Source organism: Poromitra crassiceps (assembly GCF_964638095.1).
Source record: "Poromitra crassiceps genome assembly, chromosome: 5".
NCBI classification, from domain to species: domain Eukaryota; kingdom Metazoa; phylum Chordata; class Actinopteri; order Beryciformes; family Melamphaidae; genus Poromitra; species Poromitra crassiceps.
In genome coordinates, this window is record NC_139642.1 from 38,595,317 (window position 1) to 38,619,109 (window position 23,793).

A 23,793-nucleotide genomic window follows, 5' to 3' on the forward strand; every position below is an offset into this window, starting at 1 on the left:
CAGGTAAATGCAGACTCTGTAGTATACACATTGCACATTGAGGCTAAAGATATTATTTTATAAGACAACATTGTGTTGTTTTTAAACAATTTATTTTTCAGACATTATATTACAAAAAATATCCAGCCCAATTAAATCATAGGGTAGATATTTTTTGTATTACTGTAGAAGCATAATTTGACTCCTAAATAACAAATCATGAAAAACGTCTTATTAAGATTTAATAAAACTTGCAATTGAAAGCTGATACTCTCCCAATGTAATTTGAGGGTCCTCTAGCATACTGTAGCCTCAGTCTTTGACAGCGATCTCCGAAGTCTAACATGTACATTTACTCTCTTGCTGAGACCCAAAGACAGTGATCCACTGGAACATGCACTGGTGCACGACATCCTGACAGACACAGCTTGACCGATCAGCCGATCTTGAACTCTCATCAAATTACAGCCTTATCTCCTTGTAATACATTACTATGCTAAGAGATGTTGCTTCTTAAAGCCTAAATCAGTGGGTCTCAGCGGGTCAGGCCTTTACAAATGGTCACAAGATGATTTATGGAATCTGAAAAAATATATTTCTTATAGCTATACAAATTACCCCGCCCCCCGCCCCCCTTCTTCATCTTCTTCATCTTCTTCTTTGTGATTAATACTTTTGCTTCTGAAATAGCTATTTGCAACCACACGGCTTATTCCAATAATCAGTCAACTAAAATACTCTAAAAATACCAAAAATTAAAATGGATACACTGCCGTGTAAGGCATGCATTATGGGCATTTGAGTGTAGCATGTAGCTTCAAATTATGTTTCTGACCATCCTTTACAATTTCAAGTGGATTGATTACTTCGTTTGTCATGGTTTTACAGTTAAGTCAAGTCAAGTCAAATTTTATTTATATAGCACCTTTCATACACAAAGGCAATTCAAGGTGCTTAGTGCTTAGTTGGTTGAACTTTTTGTGCAAAGCTTAAAAATTTATAGGTTAATAGCTTTTCCCATAGCCAATTAATACACTGGGTTACAGTGTAAACGATTGTTATAAAACAGATAGAAACCAAAGCATGTGTACAGTACCAACTTTGATTTTGATAGATGATCAAGGGAAAAACGTAAAAAGAAATTGGGGTAGTATTATCGGGAGGCATTTGACCACTATCTATGGCAAGTTAGAGGGTGAATGTGCAAAACCACCCTGAGTTAAAAGCCATTACGTGATGGGCCACATCCGCCCATACCACACCTACTCGTGCCAATCCCAAACAAAACTCAATTTGACGAATACTTCACTCTAAATGATGTGCACAAAATTTTCTGAAATTACATCAACTAGAAAGGAGTGTGCTGTGTGCGCTCCATTCTAGTGTCCCTCGCTACACCCGATGAACTGGCAGTTCTCATTCCTACCGTGCCTCCTCGTCATCATCGTCGTCATCCTCCTCCTCCTCATCAGTCATTTCCACCATGCCTCGTTGGTTTGCCCTCGAGTCAGGGGCGATTCTAGGATCAGACCTTTAGGGGGGCTGAGCCCCTAATGAGAATCAGACATGCATACTGGGTGCCTTGCAAAAGTGTTCGACACCCCCCCCCCCCCCCATCTAAATCACTAATTTCAATGGATTGTGATTAATACATTAATACTTTTCTATATGATATTTTAATTTACAACAATACTACTTTTAATGAATTACTAGTAACATGAGTTTTACACCACAAAATATTTTTTTGAGACAATGAAAAATTGAGTATTCTGTTTGCAAAAGCATCCAAACCCTTTCACTTGGGCAAACCTCAATTAAATTAGGTACACAATGTTACCTTCAGAAGCAACCTAATGAGTTGGGTGGTTTATTGTAGTGTATAATAATAATGGCTCAGAACGAACAATCCCAGATTTCAATATAATACACCTGTTTTAATGGGACCCTCAGTTCGTAAAGGCAAAGACTCAGTCATAATGGCCAGAACAGTTCAACCAAAAAGCTAGGTTGCAGGCCAACAAAAATGTTGAAAACCAGTTGCGCAGTGTAGATCTGGTGGTGCTCTGGTCTTGCAGTGCCTGTTCCACTCATCGACATAATGGTTCCACTCAGCGGGGGGTGGCGATGATCTTGTACCTGCGGGGTACATTGGCAAAGCTGCTGAACTCAGGGCTGAGGTCTATACTGTCTGGGCCTTCAGCGCAGGAGAAGGTGAAGTGCTGCAGCAGTGATACTTGAAAGAGGAAAATCTCCATGCGAGCCAGAGATTCTCCAGCACAGGCTCTCTTTCCTGAGGAGACAGTCACAAAGAAACCACTTCATAAGAAAATGTGTGCTTGAGATCGGTGATTATTGATTGGGTTAATAATTAGCTGTTTTACACACAAAGGGTATCAACAGTGTATTTACCAAAGTAGTACAATGTTCAGCTAAATTGTCGGTGAAATATGAATGTAGTTATGGGAATAGTTATGAATTGCTTTACCTGCAGAGAATGGCAAGAATGCAGGGTTTTTCTTAAAGTTGCCGTTCTGGTTCAGGAAGTGCTGGGGATTGAAGGACCAGGGGGTCGCCCACTGCTTTTTGTCTCTCAGTACAGAGTGCAGCATAGGAATGATCAATGTGTCCTGTTGAGACAAGATATCATATCATATACTATAAAGAAAGATCAAAGGACCCTCTCCAGTCTGTGTGTCACAAACAGACCCGCCAACCAGGTTAACAGTCATTAACAGTCTGTATTATCTGGGCATGTGTGCATTTTGACTACGGCTGTGAATCTTCACTGGCCTCACGATTCGATTACGATTCATCTGTCAAAGATTCGATTCGATTCGACAATGCATCACGATGCATCTCGATACAGCTCAAAGTATTGCAGCTCCAAGTATCAAATCCTCAATTTTCTATATTATTACTGCACATGGCTACTTTTTCATCAATTAATACAAGCAGTCAGATAAATATCAAGTCTCTTTTTTACTTAGAATGTGCTTTAAAATCTGAATGTCAACAGAAATGTAAACATCAAGGATTCAACGATTCATCTGTCAATGATGCGATTCGATTCACACGTCCGCATCGCGATGCATCGATTAAATTATTAATTTTGACACCCCTAATCTTGACTGTATTATGAAAACAAGACATTGATGAAACAGATTACCTCGGGAATTGTATAACCCCTGAAAGAGATGTCCTGGAGTGCGTAGTGAGGGATGCTGAGGGGGATAATATCCATAAAACGCTGCATCTCATGGATGACTGCGTCTGTGAAGGGGAGGGACTTCCTGTCCTCCATAATGGGGCAACGCTCTTGGCCAATCACAGAGTCAATCTCTTTCTGCATTTTCTCTGAGGGAGGAAAGAAGATAAGGAATTATTTAGGAACATATAATAAGTAAAATTGTATTCATAACTGACACTCTTGTCCTGTACAGACAGTTTTTTTGTGATTGTTGCGATCAAAATGCTTGATTTTGCAGCGGCTTTTCTCAAAAGTTGCGATGCAATTCGTGAGGTTTTATGTGATTCTTTTGCGGTAAAATTGCTGGAACCGGCAAAAATCGCAAGTTGAGGAGGAAAACTTGTTTGGTAGTTCAAACTGATAACTAACAAGGCTGCTTTCTTGCTTTATAAACCCATACCTATACCTATAACTTCAAAGGACTTGCAATGTCATGTATTATGTAATAGTTATATCACAAATTATATTGTGATATACCTTTGTTTTTTTGCTTTTTTATAATCCTGATCACCCTTATTGAATTCCTTGACCCAAAAACAATGGATTAGCATACTTAACTAGAGGGCATTCGGTAGAGTGCATATCTCCACCATGCCTTTCTACAAAGTTTTGTGGTGTTACGTGAATCCGTTTGGACTTTAGATGCCTTTTTGTGATTGGCTACCCCCCCCATCATCAAGTCAAGCCAAGTCAAGTTTATTTGTATAGCCCTAATTCACAAGCATGTCCCAGAGTGCTTCACAGAAAATATGTCTAGCTAATTCTAGCTGACACCACAGTAGCAAATTACAGTAGTAATGATAACACATTGAACAATTGATAGAGAAATATAGAAATAGGATAGAGCAGAGGAGAGAGCAGGAGAAGGGGGGGGGGGGGGAGAGCGGGGGGATGTGGGGGAGGAGAGAGAGGGAGGAGGTGGGGAGGGAATATGAAATGTGGGGGAGGACAGGGCAACGAAGGAGAGGTGGGGAAGGAGCAGGGGAAGGGGGAAAGAGAAAGATAATGGGTGCCATGCTTTTGAATAGTGTGGGGGGAGAGTTCAGGAAGGGGAGGAGGTGGGGAGGGAGAGCAGGGGGAGTATGAGAGAGAGTATGTGGAGAGAACAGGGAGAGGAGGGCTAGCTGACACAACAGTAGCAAATTACAGTAATCATCATGCCCCCTTTTGGCCAGTTGGCGTGGAAAGTTAATCGGTTTGTCCTTTGACCATGATGACCAACCTTCCTACAAAGTTGTGTGGTATTACGTGAATACGTTTGTAGGTTAGGCACTATGGTTAGGCACCATTTTGTGATTGGGCACTCCCCCTTTTGGCTAGTGGGCGTGGAAAGTTAATCAGTTCATCCTTGGACCATGACAACCTTTCAGCCAAGTTTTGTGCAAATCCAGGTTGACTGGAAGTTGAGATAGCGGCTATGTATTTTATAGTGGCCATATTGAAAATCCAAAATTACGGCCATGCAAGTGTCTGTGCAAATGCCAACATTGATTTTCAGACTCTCTGTACTCTGACAATAACAAAAAATATAGTTTTACTAATCTTAAAAAAAAAATGAAATGATATTTGTTAACATAGTGAACCTGACTACAGGAGATGTGGGTGGAAAATTAAACAATTCGTCAAAAAAGAGAAAAGTGGACACAGTGTTGGGGCTTCCAAGTCAAATGGACCAGTTCATCTTTCTTCACTGAGATAAATGGGATCCAGTGTGTTTGGTGTGTTCACAGCACTTCAGTGCTCAAAGAATATACAATTTGGTGCCACTATCAGACTCATCATGTCAAAAAACAACTTGAAAGGACAACTGAGAACAGAGAAGATAAATTAATTGTTGGTGGGATTGAGGAAACAGCTGTGAAAGCTACCTTATTACTAGCTAGCTAAGAAACGGGTCAATTTGGAGGTGTTGTTATTTATAGGTTATTATGCAATGCTTTTCTTTGTCTGGACCACATGTGACTCATGAACTAAAATAAGTTGACACCTGTGCTAGAATCTCAACATTACAAGCGGCCAATAATTCGAGCACAAGGGTCAGAGCTGTAGTGCCCTGACAATAGATCTACCAAAATATTCCTGTGACGTTCGAATGATCATTTAAAATAGAGAAGTGCTTGGAAAATAAACGTAAGAGTCTTCGCACAGGAGACCTACCCTGTATGTTGGGGTATTTGATGAGTATACTGAGTGCATATCGGAGAGTTGTGCTGGTGGTTTCTGTTCCTGCCAGGTACAGATTCAACACTGTACACACCAAGTTGTCATAGATGAACTCAGTTGTGGGATTGTCCTTTTCCTAAAATGACAAAATGTTCACAATTGAACAGTTTAGTTCCAAAAATGAGCCATCCACTGCTCGAAACAAGACTTAAGGGCCATATTTTGCCGATCATAGCGCAGGGTCTAAATGCATGGTGCAAGGTGCGTTTGGGGGAGTGTCCAATTTGCAAGTTAAGCAATGCACAATCTGAGCGCAAATGAAGGAGCATGACCCAAATGGGCTGTACTATGCCCCATAACTCATTGAGTGCCAATGACGTCGTTCGGCGTCAAAGTAAATAGTAACGTTGAGTGCCAATGACGTCGATCGGCGTCAAATGCGTTTTTTGACGGTGGGACGTGGATCAAAGCCTCGTGCATCTCCTGTACAAATATTGTAGCTATTGAAGGTGTATAACCTATTTTACGGACTCATTAGGTGGCGACAGTGCTCTCCAGATTAGAGAAAGGTCAGGAAAACAGCAGGAAAAATCCCCGTGATGAAAGAGAAACCGATGCATGCTGCAGCCAGAGCCATATAGATTGCTCTGGCTGGAGCTGACGTTGGCTGCGAACAGCAGTCAATCCGCGCCCACAACTGAGCCCCTCTGTCTCTGTTGCATAGTTTCTCCACACGATTAGCCACCAGAAAAGCAGCACCCGACGCCGAAGGGCCAAACCATTCTCAGCAGTCCGGTTTGGCTTTTCGGTGTCGCGCTGGGAGCCGGCGCACAAAAACGGAGCCCGAAAATAGACGCTGGGTGCGTGAGGCTGTGTGTTAGTGTGGGGAGGAGTTTGCAGCTGAGGGGGGGGAGAGGGGGGTGGGGCACGCAGGGCACCACACAACTACACCACGTCACTACATCAGAAAATATTAGCTTCAGAGTCAGTGAATGTGCTTGAAATGCTTCATTTCACAAAAGGCTGAATATCTCAGCTTCTAATTTGAAACGCCTGTTTTTGCTGAAAACAACCTATCTTCTCCGGCTCATAACTAAAGAACGGAAAATGGTATCAATAAACTTTTTTTTGCTGATGATACAATAGAGTCTCCTCGTTCTTTGTGCGTGTTCGGTGTTTACACAGTAATATCACACAATATTCTGTGGGCCTCGAGAAATCACTGAAAACGCTCTGAAACTCTGGCACTGGGAGCGTCCGTTCTCCAAAAGTGGCTGGCACTCAATGAGTTAATTATTCATAGGTGTGTTTTAGGCATAGCATGAACTCAACCAATCACAGTGTCATCTTTAAAGGGGGACTAACCCCCCAGATATGTATCAGAACAGTGATTTGAAAATACCTATGGAAAAAACCAAGAAATGACATATACTCTTGTCTATACTAGACTCTTTGGCTGTGTTCAAGTCAAGATTTTTTTTCGGAAATCGACGCCATTACAGTTTGCCTACCGCCTCAAAAATAATTTATTTAAGAGGGGCAATATCTTTATAAATATCAACAACTAGCCAACGCTGGTGGTCTGTATGGAAACAGCGTTGCTTAAAATGGTTGAAAGTTATATAAATTTGGTAATTCAGTGGCGAACTAAAAAATTTATTATTTTTTCCATGTGTGTGTATGCAACACGTTCTCACTCCGAGCACGTAGCATATTGACGATAAGAGCAAAGTGATGTGCGGCTTGTTACCGCAGCACACCGCACAATACGACAAACCCCCCGTTCTGGGGTAACACAATGCGAGATTTCTCTACGTCATTCCCTCGTCCAACTTGCCATGAAGTCCCTTTTTCATTTTAGTTTGGGGGCTTTTCGTGATTCTTGTTAAAAGTTGTGCAAAGGTTTTCCTCTCAGCGCAGTGCAGGCTGCGCCTCCTCCCTCCTGCCAGACCCCGGCTGGTGAAACAGCCTGCTGCATGCATGGGGCGCTCTGTAACCTCACGGAGCAACAAACAAACACAGACAGAAATAGCTGGTGTGCGATTTTTCTGCTCAATACAGTCTGAGATTGGGTACAGGATTGAGGGAATCCCGCATCTGTTTGCGAAGGTGCGACTGGACAGGACGCTTTTCACAGACGGGCACAGCGTCAGTAGCTGAGTAGCCTGCTATAGTCGGAGCGAGGCGAGTGTCTCTCAGGGCACAGCTGCAGATCTCTCCTCCTCCTGTCAGCCCATTCAGTTCAGTCTGTCCAAACTCAATACCGATATAATCTCAGTAGGAGGGATGCAGGGAAATATATGATAGTAGCCGATGTGTTTAGAGAAGCTTTGTCACGTTGTCACGTCGTAGTATAGCGTTATATTTTACATGTACGCTAAACTTCGATGAGATTTGTTTGCGGAAATGTCAGACTGTGCTCTCTCTGCTCTCTCTGCTCTGGCCGAGAGAGCACAGAGAGCCCAGCTGCTGCTGCGCGTGCCCCCGGAGCTTGGGGCTCGTGCATGAGGATGATGAGGATACAGTACGACTCTCCCGCCTGACTGGGCTGGAGACAGTGCTTCCAACTCGGACTGATAATATAAACATCATCATTCGAGCTTATCCAGGTAAGATATTAATAAAGTAATGACACATTCAGCGGGAAACTAACTATAATTAAGACATGTGCCAACTTTGACGACGTTTGGTTCAGTATTTTAACACATTCACTGCCAGACGTTTTTTTTTTACTGTAGTTAGCTTCTGCCAGAGGGGTTTTTTGAGGATTCTGGCTCATCTTTCAAGACCCGAGGATTCTTTTCTGCTAAGATTTTGTGAACACACAATATCTCAAAAGAACTACGGTAATAGAATGTGTGCTTTCTCTGTCTAAAAGAGTTAGTTTGTAGAGTTAGTAGTTATGTAAGCATTAGCAGTTGAATACAGCATGGTTTCAGCGTCAGAAAAATTATTCAGAGATAAACGGCTTTTTGTGAAATTCGATAGAACAGTCACTTTAACCATTCATTTTTGGCATCATGAGACGTCAGACATCTAAACAATAGTTTTGAACAGTAATTTCCTCCATAACAGCAGGAAACCCCCCTCTGCTTCCAACTCCTCCCTCCGTGGGCGTTCTTCTTGGCTGCAGCGGCCGTCACAAGCTTGTCACCAGTCTCACTGCTTTGCTGCTGCTGCTGCCTGTCTGCGCGGCCGCTGTTTGAGGAAGTCTGGATGGACTCGCTCGCTTCTTGGAGTTTTGGTTGAGAGAAGCTTTTGCGATTCTGGTCATATTTATGCTGCGTGTTTCAAAGTGTGTTCCACCTGTAATCTATTATGCAAATTTGCAATCCCGCATCGCCAGCAATCAGCGCGAAAACGAAAGCGTTTTCCCCCATCCATTTTCATGAGAATGGCTGCTTTTTGCTTGCCTTCCTCTAGTCAGGAGAGCACTGTCGCCACTTAGTGGGTCTGTGGAATGGGTTGTAAACGTTCGGTGGCTCCAATAATTATATAAGAGATGTAAAAGGGTTAGATGCACATCCCACGGTCAAAAAAAAAAAAATCATTTTTTTGACGTATTAACACGTTGAGTGCCATAGCCGAGATATCTCGTCTTACATAATCCAACGGTTAAGTGCCATAGACGAGCTATCTCGTCTTACATAAACATTTTTTTTTTTTGACGGTGGGACATCAATCAACCCCTTTTACATCTTCGAGATCACTATTGGAGCAAGAGAATGTGTATAATCTATTTTACCGACCACTAAGTGGCGACAGTTCTCTCCAGACAGAGACAGAGAGAAAGCCACAGCCACGGGACCCGTGGACCAAAAGCAGCCGCCTCCCGCGGAAATGGCTTGGCGATTTTACAGTCAGAAACGAACGAGCCTCATTCTCATACTGTAGGCGGGGACGCTTCGCGCTGCTGCGGTGGGGGGTTCCAGAAATGGACTGGGTGAGCAGCATAAAGCCTAGAGTCGCACGGGGCTTAATCGGGGCTCTCAAACCCAAGAGACAGTGAGACCTATCCACACTCGCTGCCAGGGAGAGAGGCTGCTCAACTCGCTGCAAACTCCCAGCAGCAGAGCACTCCGCAGCACAGACGGAGGGAGGAGTTTGGAGACACACACACACTCTCTCTCTCTCTCTCTCTCTCTCTCGAGAGAGAGAGAGAGAGAGAGAGAGAGAGAGAGAGAGGAGAGAGAGAGAGAGAGAGAGAGAGAGCGCACAGAGTGGGAGACAAGGGCACCCATAATCACAGGCACGTGAGGTGGTTCTAAAAATCCATTTATCTCCAAACTCTCTGAAAATCTCTGAAACCATGCTGTACTCAACGGCTAATATCTACATAACTACTAACTCTGCAAACTAACTCTTTTAGACAGAGAAAGCACACATTCTATTAGTTATTTTTAGATGATTGGTGTTCACGAATTCTTAACAGAAAATAATCCTCGGCTCTTGTAAAATGAGCCAGAATCCTCAAAAAAAACCTGGCACAACTTACCTACAGGATTGAAAAAATGGCTGGCACTCAATGTGTTAATACGTCATTGGCAGTCAACCGTTGGATTATTTTTGACGTATTAATACGTCATTGGCAGTGAACGTGTTAAGAGCAAACAGATTTTTTTTTTTACTTCAGTTAGAGCCCTCTGGAGCCTGATACTAAGTGAGGTTTTTCCATCTTGCCTAGTTGTATAGGCTTTGGAGATGCACCAGATGCACCCACCGTGACGTCAGGTTGTACCAAATATCCCATTCATTTGAGGGCACAAAAAAAAGCAGTGTTCCACCCTTAGAGGGCACTTATGCCAGGTATGCTGCTGAAAAATGATACAAATGGTAAAATGGCAACAGTTTGGTGTCAAATGTGGAAATTCTGACCAGAATTCTTCACACATCACCCCCAAAGTCATATATATTGGTTAAAAGCTGAAAAAAAGTGTTTTGGGGGTTAGTTACACTTTAAGTGCCACATGCACTTGCAACTTGACGCATTGCATTGCTATTTTAATGGCAGATCATCAGCTTTGTCTGGACTAATTGCTTTCAGCCAAGTAAGGAACAGACAGTATCAGTAACCTAATGTAGCCGAAAGAGAAATAAACGTCAGACTACCTCAAAACTTAAAAAAAGAAATAAAAAAAAGAAAGTCCAACTCCCTGTGGGCCACATGACCCATAAAGGTGTGAAGAGATTGACCGACCGTCCGACCGACAATACCATCCATAGAGCCCCTGCTGTTGCGGGGCTTAAAATTACACCTGCACTGCCAAACCCATTCATCAATTATTCCCCCACCCCCCTTGAAAATGGATATAGTGTTTTTGGCATGGAACTCTTCAGTTACACCGCACCACTCTGATAAGCTACATCTTAGGTCCACTATATCAAGTAGTAGGTCCACTGTCCACACACTGATCTTCAAGTGCTATCCAACCTGATGGAGTCGGGTGAGGAAGCAGTCGATGTAGTCTCTCGGGGAGCCGTGGTCTATCGTCTCCTGGTGCTCTTGGATCTTCGTCCTGACAAAATCTTTCACCTCCTCAATCTGGGCAAAAATTGTGTGCTGATGGCCTGGCAGACGCTCCATGAGCCAGGGAAAGACATTGTACAACTATGGGAGGGAATCAGGGGGAGACAGAATGAATAGGGGTGTTTGTCAGGATTTAGTAGTACCTAAATGACATACAGAATTTGAAGGTTTTCATTACACAATGCAGCCATTTGGGGGTGGGGGGATACTGGACATCCATTGATCAGTATTTTGGGCTCTTACCTGGCCCCAGGGACTGCTTAGAAATGTCAGGGTTTCACTGATGATCTTCAGAAGACGTAGGAATTTGTCATCATCGTAGTTGAAGCGCTGTCCAAACACCAGGCTGCAGATCACATTGGACACGGTGCAGCTCAAAAAGAAGCTAGGATCAAAGGGTGTGGCTGGAGGAAGAGGGGAAAACACTGAGTGGAGCATCAGTATGACCCATAGTTTTGTCTTACAGCACTGTAAGGAATATACTCTGTGAATCTTGAATAAATCAAAACCTATGGAGAACAGAGCACACACACATACCATCAGTGCTATGTATGCGCGCTACCAGGTGCTTGCCCTCCTCCTGGATCCACTCTTCCATCCCCTTGCGTCCCATCCCGAAGTCTCGAAGAGTTATCAGTGTGAAACGTCGCAGCTGGCGCCAACGATCTCCATTACTGATGCCTAAACCTGAAGAGATGAAACAGAAACCTTTAAATAGCATGCAGAGAATCCAAAGCTTTCCGAGTGTAATAAGAGATCATTATATCATGGCAGCGCAATATAACAAAAACAAACTTTGTGAAGCTACAGAATGGCATAAGACAACCAACTTTTGGAGAACAATCGACTTAAAAGCTTCTACAGTCATGTATGAATGTTAGCTGTCCAGCAAACACTAATCTATAGGAATCATGCTTGGAAGTAGTCTACTTTTACCCCCGCTGCATCGTGACATTGAATGAAACTATGTTTAGGCTTGTTTGAGATACTTCTGGCTCGCCTGGAAAGAAGGTGGGAGCAGCCGACTACAGTCAGCTAACCTCGCGTCACCAGGCTCTTCTCGGCGAGAAAGAGCCTGGCTTCCGTTCACAATTGATTTTGTCACCCTACCTGGTTCCGGCCTAGAGCCCGCCCTAGACAGGAAGGGCAGCGTTTCTAGCTCGTCAACTTTTACGTTAACTTGACAATTTGACACAAGTATCAGAACGGCAAACAACAAAACAAAAGATGGACGTACCGAACAAAGTTTTTGAAGAAGTTCTTTTAGAAACATTGCGGATTCACAATCTCACATCTTCTAAGCCAATACAGAAGCTTTGAATCAGACAATTAATCGAGGAAAGAGACGTCAAGCTAACGGCAACAAAGACGTTTTTTGGCGCACTGCCTTCCGGTGTTCATTCTGGTTCCGTGGTTTACGCCCCATGACAAAAAGCGGGGTGAAAGGTGCCCAGACTAACAGTCAGCCAATCAGAGGCAGAGAGGGGCGGGTCATGCCTTCGCCTAGCCTTCGCCATCATAGGTTGAGGCCACGTCTCGTCATAGACGCTGGTTTAGCTGGCTCAGCTTGGCTGGGGGCGTGGTCAGGGTGGGGTAAAAACCCCCGTTCTATCCATTCAGCAAAGTTAGAATTTAGCTGATAGCCCAGCCCAGGCAGACACGATCGGGGATTTAACCACCGCAGTAAACGCACATCTGAGCAGACGTCTTGTGTTCTGCTCTAGAACCCCCAAACCTGTAGTTTAGAGCCGCAGCACCGTCTTTTGGTGAGTCAGCCCATGAGATATATGGGCGGTTTTACCCCACTCGCGCGCCAGCCGTTTAACATTTTGTGGGCGTTCCCAGACATGCGGACTGTCTATGGGAAAAAAATATCACCTACAGTATCCAGCTTTTTGTGTTGGGACAGGAAGTAGTCCTGCCCTCCTCCCCCCTCAGTCAGTCAAGTTCCCGTCTCAACACAACATTCATCTTTCTGAGCTGTCTGGCTTGAAATGGCATCTAGTCAGAGGCTACAGTTTTTTTTTATGTGATTTTTTAGGTTCTTTTAATGTTCTTTTAATCTTTTATTTACTTATTTTTTATTCTCTTTTAATTTTTTATTATTTTAATTATTTTATCTTATTTTTATTTTATTTTTACTCTGTAAGCACTTTGGGATTTTGTCCAAAATGAAAAGTGCTATACAAATACAATTTATTATTATTATTATTATTACAGTAGATGGTCGAATTAACTAGCTTCCATAAAGTCACCATACACACACACGCACGCACGCACGCACACACATGTAACAGGCGGAATCGACAAATAAATCTGAAGTGATTTCACTGTAGCATTTTGGAGAATTTCAGCTATAAATCCCCCTGCAATCAGCATATAAATGGGAGCTGGGGCTCTGTGTCTCTGCTTCTCTGTCTGTCCCACTGTAGTCTCAACACCAGACCCATGGGAGTTAATACACTGATACACTACGTTACTGCATGCTGCAGATCTCTCTCTGGGTCTGATACACTACGTTACTGCAGGCTGCAGATCTCTCTCTGGGTCTGGGACACTTTCCCTCAGCCAGCTGGGGTAGGAAGTGAACCATTCACTTGGCCAGTGATTGGCCAGTGGTGGATTCAGTCTTCCCCAATCAGTAACGACTTTGTGATCAAGACGACAGGGGAGGCCCAGCCCATTTTTTGAACCACTCTCTCATTGGTGCTACAACCTGTCACTCATTCAGTTTCAACCCCCCTAGACCCACCCTCAAACCCCAGAAGTGGCTGTGAAGTGGCAGACTCATTTATGTAGTATGTGGAGCGCAGTGATTCAACGTAATATTTGATTCTGGGGAGAAACTAGTCCCACTGTGATGTCATCATCAGTGAATTACTCACACATACAAGGCTATAGTTCAGTGATGATCAGTGACTGATGTCATCAGTGATGTCATACATAGGCATTGTGACATCATCAGTGATGTCATAAATTCACACACACACACACACACACACACACACACACGGCTATAGTTCAGTGATGATGTCACTGATGACATCATCAGTGATGTCATAAATTCACTCACACACACAAAGTCACGAGAGAGAGTGAGGGAGAGGGAGAGAGAGGAGAGGGAGGGAGGGAGAGAGAAGAGAGGGGGGAGAGGGAGAGAGAGACTGAGGGAGAGAGAGAGGGAGACATACTACTACTGTAAATATGCTAAATAACAGGCCGTGCAACTGCCAATGGCTGTGAAATAACTAATTTGCCAGGGTATTCCAATATTTCTACAAAAAAAATCTCAATTGTGCACTTTTGCTACTGTGCGCTGGTTACCCCTTCGCGTGCCAGAGGTGGCACCCGTGCCATAGATTGCTGACCCTTGTTCTATATTTTCCCCATGTTAACTTGTTAACTGCACATCATTCCTTGTCAATATTATGCAACTTCCATGACCCATAAAGTGGTGAACAGAGCGACCAACCCCTCCGACTGACCGACAATGGATGGTATTATCCATAGACCGGGGCTAAAAACCACCTTGATTCAGGTGTAATAGTATTTGCCAGGGTTACAGAATTGCATGTACTGTAGGCTATAGCCACCATTGCCTTTATCACCACATTATTCTCAAATTACCATATCCCTTGGTAACTCTGAGCAGGATAGGAACAGGTCCTCTGCCGGAGAACTCATCTCCTTGGTCCACCAGCGCCTCCTTCACAGCATCGTACCCCACCAGAATCACAGTTCGCTGACGGCCCATATACACCGTCATCACAGGGCCATAGCTTTCACTGAGCTGGAGGTTTAGTAGAACAACATGCACTCATTTAAGTCATACCCAGGAACACACAAGGGTAATCAGTCACATTTTAATGCTGGAGGAAAGAGGATTTAATCAATAAAAAGTACAAATAGGAAGGTCAGACAGGTCAGAAACACAAAACAGAGCAGATCCAGGAGCAATAAAAGGCAAAATAAATAATACAGAAACAGGTAGTCACAAAGCAACAAAGCCAGGAAGCAATTAAGAAAACATTCAGGTATACATAAGAGGCAAGTTACTGCTGGGCAACAACTATTCATGACAGACTGTAGCAGGAGTCAATATAATCAAGATAAAATAATTAGTGTGAAGTTGCTGATATATAACAGCACAAGTGATAGTGATATTGCTTTTACACAACAGTTCTTTAAAGCTATCAAGTAATGGTAATTTGAGACAACAGATTATGATTTTTGGCTTTTATTTGTCTCCACCAACAAAAACAGTTCCCCCAAGGATTCCCTGAGTGTCGTCACATAAACTGTTAGGTGCCGTGCACATTGGACCTGTATTTTTCATATCACAACGCTTTGGAAATCATGTCGAGAGTGCTTCAAATGCCAGGTGTGGCCCTTGAAAGAGGAGCGCTCCTAGCGCGCCCTTACCATAGAGAATGAATTGCAGAAAGGCGCTGGTTTCTCAAAAACACAGGTCCAATGGCTTAGAACACCTTTAAAGCTGAGTGACACGTACAATAAAACACTCCAGTGCTGTAAAATAATGGAATGCCTCCTGTCCAATCAAATGACTTAACTAGCTGTTGTATAGACCGTTTCAACTTGACAACAAACATTCCAAATGAACCAAAGTGTATTTCCTGTTGCAGCGTTTGCCAATACAATAGGTGAAATATGTTTGGATCCAAACTGTTGCCTAGCAACAAAATTCCAGTGAAACCATCTATAAAATTTCAGTCCTATACTTGAGACTTTGCAAGGAAAGAGAAATTACAAGTTTTGAAGCATAGTATCACTGACCACTGAGTCCTTAAAGGGACACTCCCCGATTTTCAATGCTGATTTCTTTTGCACATAATCTCACACATAGGCCTATGTGAAAACCGTAAAAAGTTTTGCAGGCATTCATTTAGTTTGACAGTTATTGAGAGTTGATTTGAGTGCAGTTGTGTCTGTGGAGTGTTCCTTTAACTGTCTCTGCTGCCTTATCACAGACTGGCCCACACCACTGTGTACAAGTGTCACTGTCAATCTCAAGCTCTCACCTTCAACAGACTTTTGAACGGAGCTCTTTTGTCCAGCTGCGGCAGGTTTCCTAGGAGAGGAAATCCAGTGGGTCCTGGAGGTAAATTATAGTGTTTCCGGTTCTTCACATTAAACAACCACAGCAGAGCCAAGATGATCCCTGCCAAAATCAGTGTGCCAGAGAACTCCATGTCTACAAGAAAATATCCCACTTTGTCTTATGCCCGATTCCTTTTAGCTGGTCTTTAGCAGATGTTTAGGGAGAGCACCTATGGTACCACCGCTACACACACTTGTTGGAACAGGCTACATATACTGTATGTTATTCTGGCAGATAAGGGAGTGGGCTGGAATGCAGCTGGGTTTAACTGAGGTGACCATGTGACTAGTAGAGGCAGTCCCTTCATGCTTTTTCACCCAACCTTGAAAGCTTTGTTATTATAGAGTCCAGAGAGTATAAAGGAGCACAGGTTTATGTGACCAGCATCACAGCTCAGAGCCTTTTCATTCTCTGACCTGTGTGACGACAAGTCATTTAACATGTGCACAACATTGTATAATAATCCATTCAAAATGTCTAAAGCTTCTAACCCACCTTTTTCAACCCAAAAACATTATGGGCTACTACTAGTGACATGGAAAATGTAGGCCTGTATGGAATGGCTACAAATTAAATTTAAGGAGCTGTAACACAGATATTTTAGATTGATTCACTGGAACTTGTGCAGGATAAGAAAACCAAACAGTGGCTATACATTATTCACATTTACGTACCTATACCTATACATGATTTCACATTTAAAAATATACACACCCATTGTGTTACTCTGTCTTTTGTCACTCCGGTTGCACAGGTACACTCGTGGGAAATTCTTAGGCCAGGAGCCTCCACAGGACATGAATAATATGTGCATTCTAGTGGGTCAGGGGCACACGTGCAGGCTGGTGTTGATATATATAAAAGGCTGTGAAACTTACAATTCATTACAATATAAAATACTGACTGTGACAAAGAAAGAATACTTGTTTTTTTATGTTTCAGCACCTCTCTTAGTCTGGAAATCATGTATTGCCATTTGTATAAAAGCTATATTTATTTATGTTGCATGAGAAAACATTACTAATGAATAGAAGAATCAAGAATGAGTTGAAAATACAAACAAAAATGAAAACATATAGATATAGATATAGATATAGATAACGTTCAAAAGTATTAATGAAAAAAATATGCTTGAATCCTCTGATGCTCCTGTGTGTCACTCACATCAGAGAGCTAACAGCAAACATCAACATTGTATATGCTGTATACAGGCCCAGGTAAATGAGCCTCTGACCCACAAGCCATGGTAGATGCTCTGAATCAGAGGTGGGCAACTGGCGGGCCCCTGACCTCACTCATTGTGGCCCCTGGGTCAAAAAATAAAAATACAAGGTGTACAATGTATTGCTTAATGGCTCATTTATACTCCATTTTCATACGTAAATAGATGCGTCCATTCCAAACGGTGTAATCGTCACTACCCACATACTTCCATGCGTCTTTCACGTTGGTATCATGTTAAGCAATACATTCACCAGTGGGCAGTAGAGAGTCAAATTCATGAGTGTGTGTGTGGTTTTGCTGCGTTTCATGCGTATCCGTAAGCTTTCAGATGACCGACAGAAAACACATGAAATGAATGCAGAGTACGGATAGAAGGCTCTGTCCGTCTCCGTCTTTAACGTAGAGTATAATTGGGCTTTAACATGATACCAATGTGAAAGACTCATGGAAGTATGTGAGCAGTGACAATTACACCGTTTGAAAGGGATGCATTTATTTTCGTATGAAAATGGAGTATAAATGAGCCTTTAGCCCAAAGCTGTGTTTTTATTTTACTGTACATCCCAGAACATGGTGCTAATGGTGTTAGCATTGTCCATCCACATACTGTTTAATCTTAGCATTTGAGCTAACACTATTGTAACAAACTATATCCAGCATGCACTTGCACATGCAACATTACTAATCTGATTAATGACATATTTGGGTGATGTACCCCATCAAATTGCTGTAGTGGGCTGTTTTAAAGCTAGAGCAAAGTTTTGGTGTCATCTGAATGGAAGAATTACTAATTTTGAATATGAAAAATATAAATGTTGGTATAATAAACTTTGATTACCAGTCCTTTTTATCAAATTAGTAGCTATAATTGGGAGTGATGGGGTTAGGCTACTGGTGGAAGTGCACGGTCACAATCTGGCCCTCTGGTAGCGACGACATTTCTTTTGCCCTCTCTATCATCAAAGATGCCCATCCCTGCTCTGGATGGAGCTCCTGGTCTGTTCACCGGGGGGTGGCGATGATCTGGTAACGGTGGGGCACATTGGCGATGCCGCTGTACTCTGGGTTGAGGTCTATGCTGTCAGGGCCTCCAGGGCAGGAGAAGGTGAAGCGCTGAAGCAGTGATACCAGGAAGAGGAAAATCTCCATGCGAGCCAGAGACTCTCCAACACAGGCTCTCTTCCCTGAGGAAACACATTCACAAACATGGGAAAACAGGTGCTTGGGATTGTGTTGCCATCAGCATTGTAGCAATCTGCTCTACATGTGAATAATGGATACATCAGCAAAGAACCAATATCAACTTTATTTCTATTCTCTCACGATGTATATTACCTGCTCTTGATTCTCTGCCCTTATTAACTTAGTTTAGTTGTCTCTTGTGAAAAAGTGATGTGTGAAAATAGTGTCAGCCACCAACAACCATAATACAAGGAGAGGAGGGCTGTGCCAGAGAGACTTGTGTAGGAGCAGACGTGTTTTTGCAATGGCTGTAATAAAGTTCAATAAAAGTCATAGATTACTCAATGCTCCCTCAATAATATATTTATATCCTTTATTTAATTATTAGCAATGGAAAAAGACCACATTGCCCATAATTGAGTAGGAGCCAAAAATAATGAAGGCCACTTGACCACAGTTTTCTCAGAGAAATATCAGTGCATTTAGCCTGCTTATATATTTTGAAACTGAACTTTTAAAAGAGGTGTCTGAGTTTAGTCTTTGTGCTTTACCTGCAGAGAATGGCAGGAATGCAGGATTTTTCTTAAAGTTGCCATTCTGGTCCAGGAAGTGCTGGGGATTGAAGGACCAGGGGGTCGCCCAGTGCTTTCCCTCTCTCAGTACAGAGTGCAGCATGGGAAGGATCAGTGTGTCCTGTTGAAACAAGGTACCATGTCTATAAGATTAAGTAATTGGCAATATAGGCTTATTGTAATTCTCTAAAATGTAATGTCTATTCTACATCTTGTTAAAGCAATTGGATGAAAATCAGAATAAAATAAAATCTAGGGTACCTTTGGAATTGTATAGCCCCTAAAAGAGATGTCCTGGAGTGCACAGCGAGGGATGCCGAAGGGGACAATATCCAGAAAACGCTGCACCTCATGGATGACTGCATCTGTGAAGGGGAGGGACTTCCTGTCCTCCATATTGGGGCAACGCACTTTTCCAATGACGGTATCAATCTCCTGCTGTATTTGACCTGAAGAGGTAAAAATAAAATGGCATTTACACTCAAAACTATTGTTATGCATGTCATTAGGCAAGTGTGTCAAGCAGCTGATTCAAATCCGGACCAGAATAAATTTAGACCACTTTAAAAACTATTTGACTGAGTCTTCTGTTAGGGGGACCCTCAGTACCCTGTATGTTGGGGTATTTGATGAGTATACTGAGTGCATATTGGAGAGTTGTGCTGGTGGTTTCTGTTCCTGCCTGGTACAGATTGAACACTGTAGACACCAAGTTGTCATAGATGAACTCAGTTGTGGGGTTGTCCTTTTCCTAAAATGACAAAATTGGAACAACAGATTAATTTCAAACATGAGGCATCCATTGTTTGTAGATATCTACAATGAGAAAGTGCTTCCTGGCATCAGAGTTAATGTTCTTATGGAAGAGCATTCAGGTTTAAGACTTGCCAACAAACCACTTTTTTTTTTTTTTCTCTGATTCCCTCTGCCGATCTGGGGAGAGCCGTAGACTACCACCATACTTCCTCCAACACGTGCAGTTGCCAGCCGCTTCTTTTCACCTGACAGTGGGGTGGGGAGATCACGAGCAGGACGTAGCATGTGGGAGGATCATGCTATTCCCACCCGTTCCCTTCCGCCCCCAACAGGCGCCCTGACCGACCAGAGATGGTGCTAGTCCTGTATGGACGCCCAACCAAGCCGGAGGTAACACGGGGGCGCGAACCTGCGACCCTCATGTTGGTAGGCACCCATTTTTGAGGATTGAATAATCTCTAGGAATATTCTTTCTTCTTCTGAAAATGTATATTTCCAATTACACCTAAGCTACATCATAGGTCCGGGACTCAAAAAGAACAAATGCTGTTCAATTGTGCTATCCAACCTGATTGAGTCGAGTGAGGAAGCAGTCAATGTAGTCTCTCGGGGAGCTGTGGTCTATCGTCTCCTGGTGCTCTTGGATCTTCATCATGATAAATGCTCTCACCTCCTCCAGCTGGGCAAAAACGGTGTGCTGATGGCCTGGCAGACGCTCCATGATCCAGGGGAAGACATTGTACAGCTATGGGAGGGAATCAGACGTGCAAAGAAGTTGGGATATGACGGCAGGTGCTGGGCCAGACCACCAACTCTAAAGGCCAGCAGGACCCTCCGAGCCGCGCTTGCCATGTATCACAACTCTAGTCCATACATGGGGATGCGCACAAATGCCAAAATACTAATAAAGAACTTAAATGTGGGGAAATGGAAAAATCAATTTAGTCAGTTCCTGCATAATGCCAATGCTCAATTCCCATTTGCAGTTTCAGATTGATTGGCGAACCTGTTGAGGAGGAAAATGGATGGATGGATGCAGACAGACAGAAAGGACAGAGTTTTCTTCATTTAGCAATGATGACCCAGAGGTGAATGAGTCACTCTGACCTCTGTAAAAACACTGAGTGAAGTGGAAAGACTTCTGTAAACGAGTGAGGTCTGGGTACAAGCACATTGGTGGGTGAATGTAGGCACATTGTAAAGCGCTATATAAATGCAGTCCATTTACCATTTACCATCCATTGGTAAATTAATAACTATGTGTGTGATTATCAAGTGTTTTACAAAAGCTTCAGATGTTTAGTCAATCACCACTGAGGATTCGGGCTATCTGTTTTACAATAGTGATTTTGCTAACGTTATTTGTAATTGATTGGACCACGATTTTGGGAACAATTTGCAGTTTCAGTCTTAGGTTTCTCCTTTTCCATTTCTGGCCCTTACCCCTTTTTACCTGGCAAAGGGGACTGCTACCAAATTTTAGAATTGCATTAAGGATGTTGAGGAGGCTGAGGAAGTGCTTGTCGTCGTAGCAGAAGCGTTGGTCAAACACCAGGCAGCAGATCACATTGGACATGGTGCAGCTCAACAAGAAGGTTGGATCAAAGGGTGTGGCTGGAGGAAGAGGGGAAAACACTTAGTGAACTCTCAATGTGACACCTAGTTCTGAGTTACAATAGGTTGTGCAACATGTGGCCTCCGCCAGCGATAGCCATGGCCAGAGGCATTACTTTTTCAGGTTGTCCGTCCGTCCCATCATGCTCAACGCAATATCTCACGAACGCCTTGAGGGAAAGTTCAAGGTCACTGTGACCTCACGACTGCCCGTTCCATGCTCGTTTAACACGATATCTCAGCAACGCCTCGAGGAAATTTCTTTAAATTTGCCTCAAACATCCACTTGGACTTAAGGATGAACGCGATTATATTTTGCGGTCAAACGTCAAAGTTCAAGGTTACTGTGACCTCCCGACCGCCTGTTCCATGCTTGTTAATGCAATATTTCAGGAACGCCTTGAGGGAATTTCTTAAAATTTGGCTGAAACATCCACTTGGACTCAAGGATGAACTGATTCGATTTTGGTGTTCAAAGGTCAAAGTTCAAGGTCACTGTGACCTCACGACCGTCCGTTCCATGCTCGTTCACGTGATATATCAGGAACGCCTTGAGGGACTTTCTTCAAATTTGGCTCAAACATCCCCTTGGACTCAAGGATGAATTGATTAGATTTTTGGTGGTCAAAGTTCAAGGTCACTGTGACCTTACATCCGTCCGTTCCATCAAGGACGGGGTGGGGCTAGGTTAAAAAACAATGCCATATCTAGGGATAGGAAGGTCGTAGAGAGTCAGGGGCCCGAGTGATGAGTAGGGCGAGTGGGGAGGGGATGTGTGGTGGGAGGGGGTTGGGGGGCAAGGAAGGGTGGGGCTTGGGAAAATGGGCCGTAGCATGGATGGACAGACATGGATATAGACTGCAACTTGACTTGTTGGCAGAAGCATAAAACCACAAGGTTATTTCTAGTTTAATATGTTTTGTTCAATCAATAAAATATTTTTATTTGCATGCTTTTGGTGCTTATTTCACACGGCAGGAGGGTTCTTCTCTGAGTAACCCTATCTGCATCCAACCCCCCCCCCCCCCCCCATTTTCCCCCTTTTCTCTCAATCTCTCGTTGTGTTAAATGTGGGAATGTGAACACCTTTTGAGACTGTAACTGTTATGAATGGGTATTCAAATAGACCTGATTTGACAGATTGTGATAATCCTCTGATAAAACAACCCTGTGTAAAATAGGTGAACTTGGATATATAAACAGTGAAAAACCATGCACACCTTTGAATGTTTCTATGCGGGCTACCAGGTGCTTGCCCTCCTCCTGGATCCACTCTTCCATCCCATTGTGTCCCATCCCAAAATCTCGAAGTGTTGCCAGGGTGAAACGTCGCAACTGACGCCATCGCTCTCCATTACTGATGCCCAAACCTGAGGAGGTGGAATATGGAGAATAAATTAGGCATGTTAAACAGCTACAAGCAGCATGCAAGAGAACAAATGTTTTAGATCAGTCAACTAAAACAAAACAAATGATTTCATGACAGTGAGTGACAACATGTAAAGTATCCTGTGTTACCATAGCCCTTGGTAATCTTGAGAAAGAATGGTAGGTGTCCTCTGCCAGTAAAGTCATCTGCCTGGTCCACCAAGGCCTCCTTCACAGAGTCATATCCTACCAGAACCACAACCCGCTGCCAGCCCAGGTACACAGTCATCACAGGTCCATAGCTTTCACTGAGCTGGAACAACACATGCTTTGTTAGAGCAAAAACATCACAATTGAATTGCTCGCATGCAGAGGAAGTTCATTTTTTACTCAAAGTAGGCCTAGCAGCATTGACCATTAGCCTGAAAACAAGAGGCAGTCTGTCTTCACTTATTCTTGTCAGATTGCAGGATACATCGTTGTACCAGCATAGACCTCAAAGTGTAATGTAAATCCCAAGGGAATTAATAAAGTGGTATCTTATCTTTAAAATAAATTAAAAATGTTTACCTTGAGTATACTTTCGAAAGGTGCATTTTTGTCCACCTGTGCCAGGTTTCCTATGAAAGGAAGTCCAGTGGGTCCTGGAGGCAAACGGTACTTTCTGTGGTTCTTCATAGTAAACAGCCACAGCAGAGCCAAGATTAGTCCTGCCAAGATCAATGTGCCACAGATCTCCATAATGCTGTTTACAAGAAAATATCCCACTTTGCTTCTTAGTTGTCTCCTAGCTATTTAATAGATCTTTCTTGTAGCCTATCCACTGCCACTCTGTGGATCAAGGGTCCGTTCAGAAAGTTAAATAAACTAGTCTAACCCTGAACTCTGTTTAACCTGGAGATAGGAAACAAATAGCTGATCTGAGTTACTTCAATCAAATCTGAGTATGGCTGTATTCGGAACTATCTACTACATACTGACTAAAGCAGTATTAGGCCTATATATTGCATACTACTTTTCATAGCATGATAATAGACCAAAA

General features: G+C 43.1%; 1 protein-coding gene across 1 annotated transcript; it reads right to left on the reverse strand.

Annotated features, from left to right (window-relative positions):
• Positions 1–1,901: 1,901 nt before the first annotated feature.
• Positions 1,902–23,492, reverse strand: LOC310776458 (cytochrome P450 2F3-like; the record flags this gene model as incomplete). The annotated part of the gene is made up of 18 exons (XM_083636648.1): positions 1,902–2,269; positions 2,465–2,606; positions 3,146–3,333; positions 5,384–5,525; positions 10,821–10,997; positions 11,160–11,320; positions 11,454–11,603; positions 14,544–14,706; positions 16,358–16,451; positions 18,266–18,443; positions 18,993–19,134; positions 19,275–19,462; positions 19,623–19,764; positions 20,338–20,514; positions 21,223–21,383; positions 22,604–22,753; positions 22,902–23,064; positions 23,322–23,492. The coding sequence occupies 18 exons, from the start codon at positions 23,490–23,492 to the stop codon at positions 2,088–2,090; spliced, it is 2,871 nt and encodes a 956-aa protein (XP_083492774.1). The 3' UTR covers positions 1,902–2,087.
• Positions 23,493–23,793: the final 301 nt, after the last annotated feature.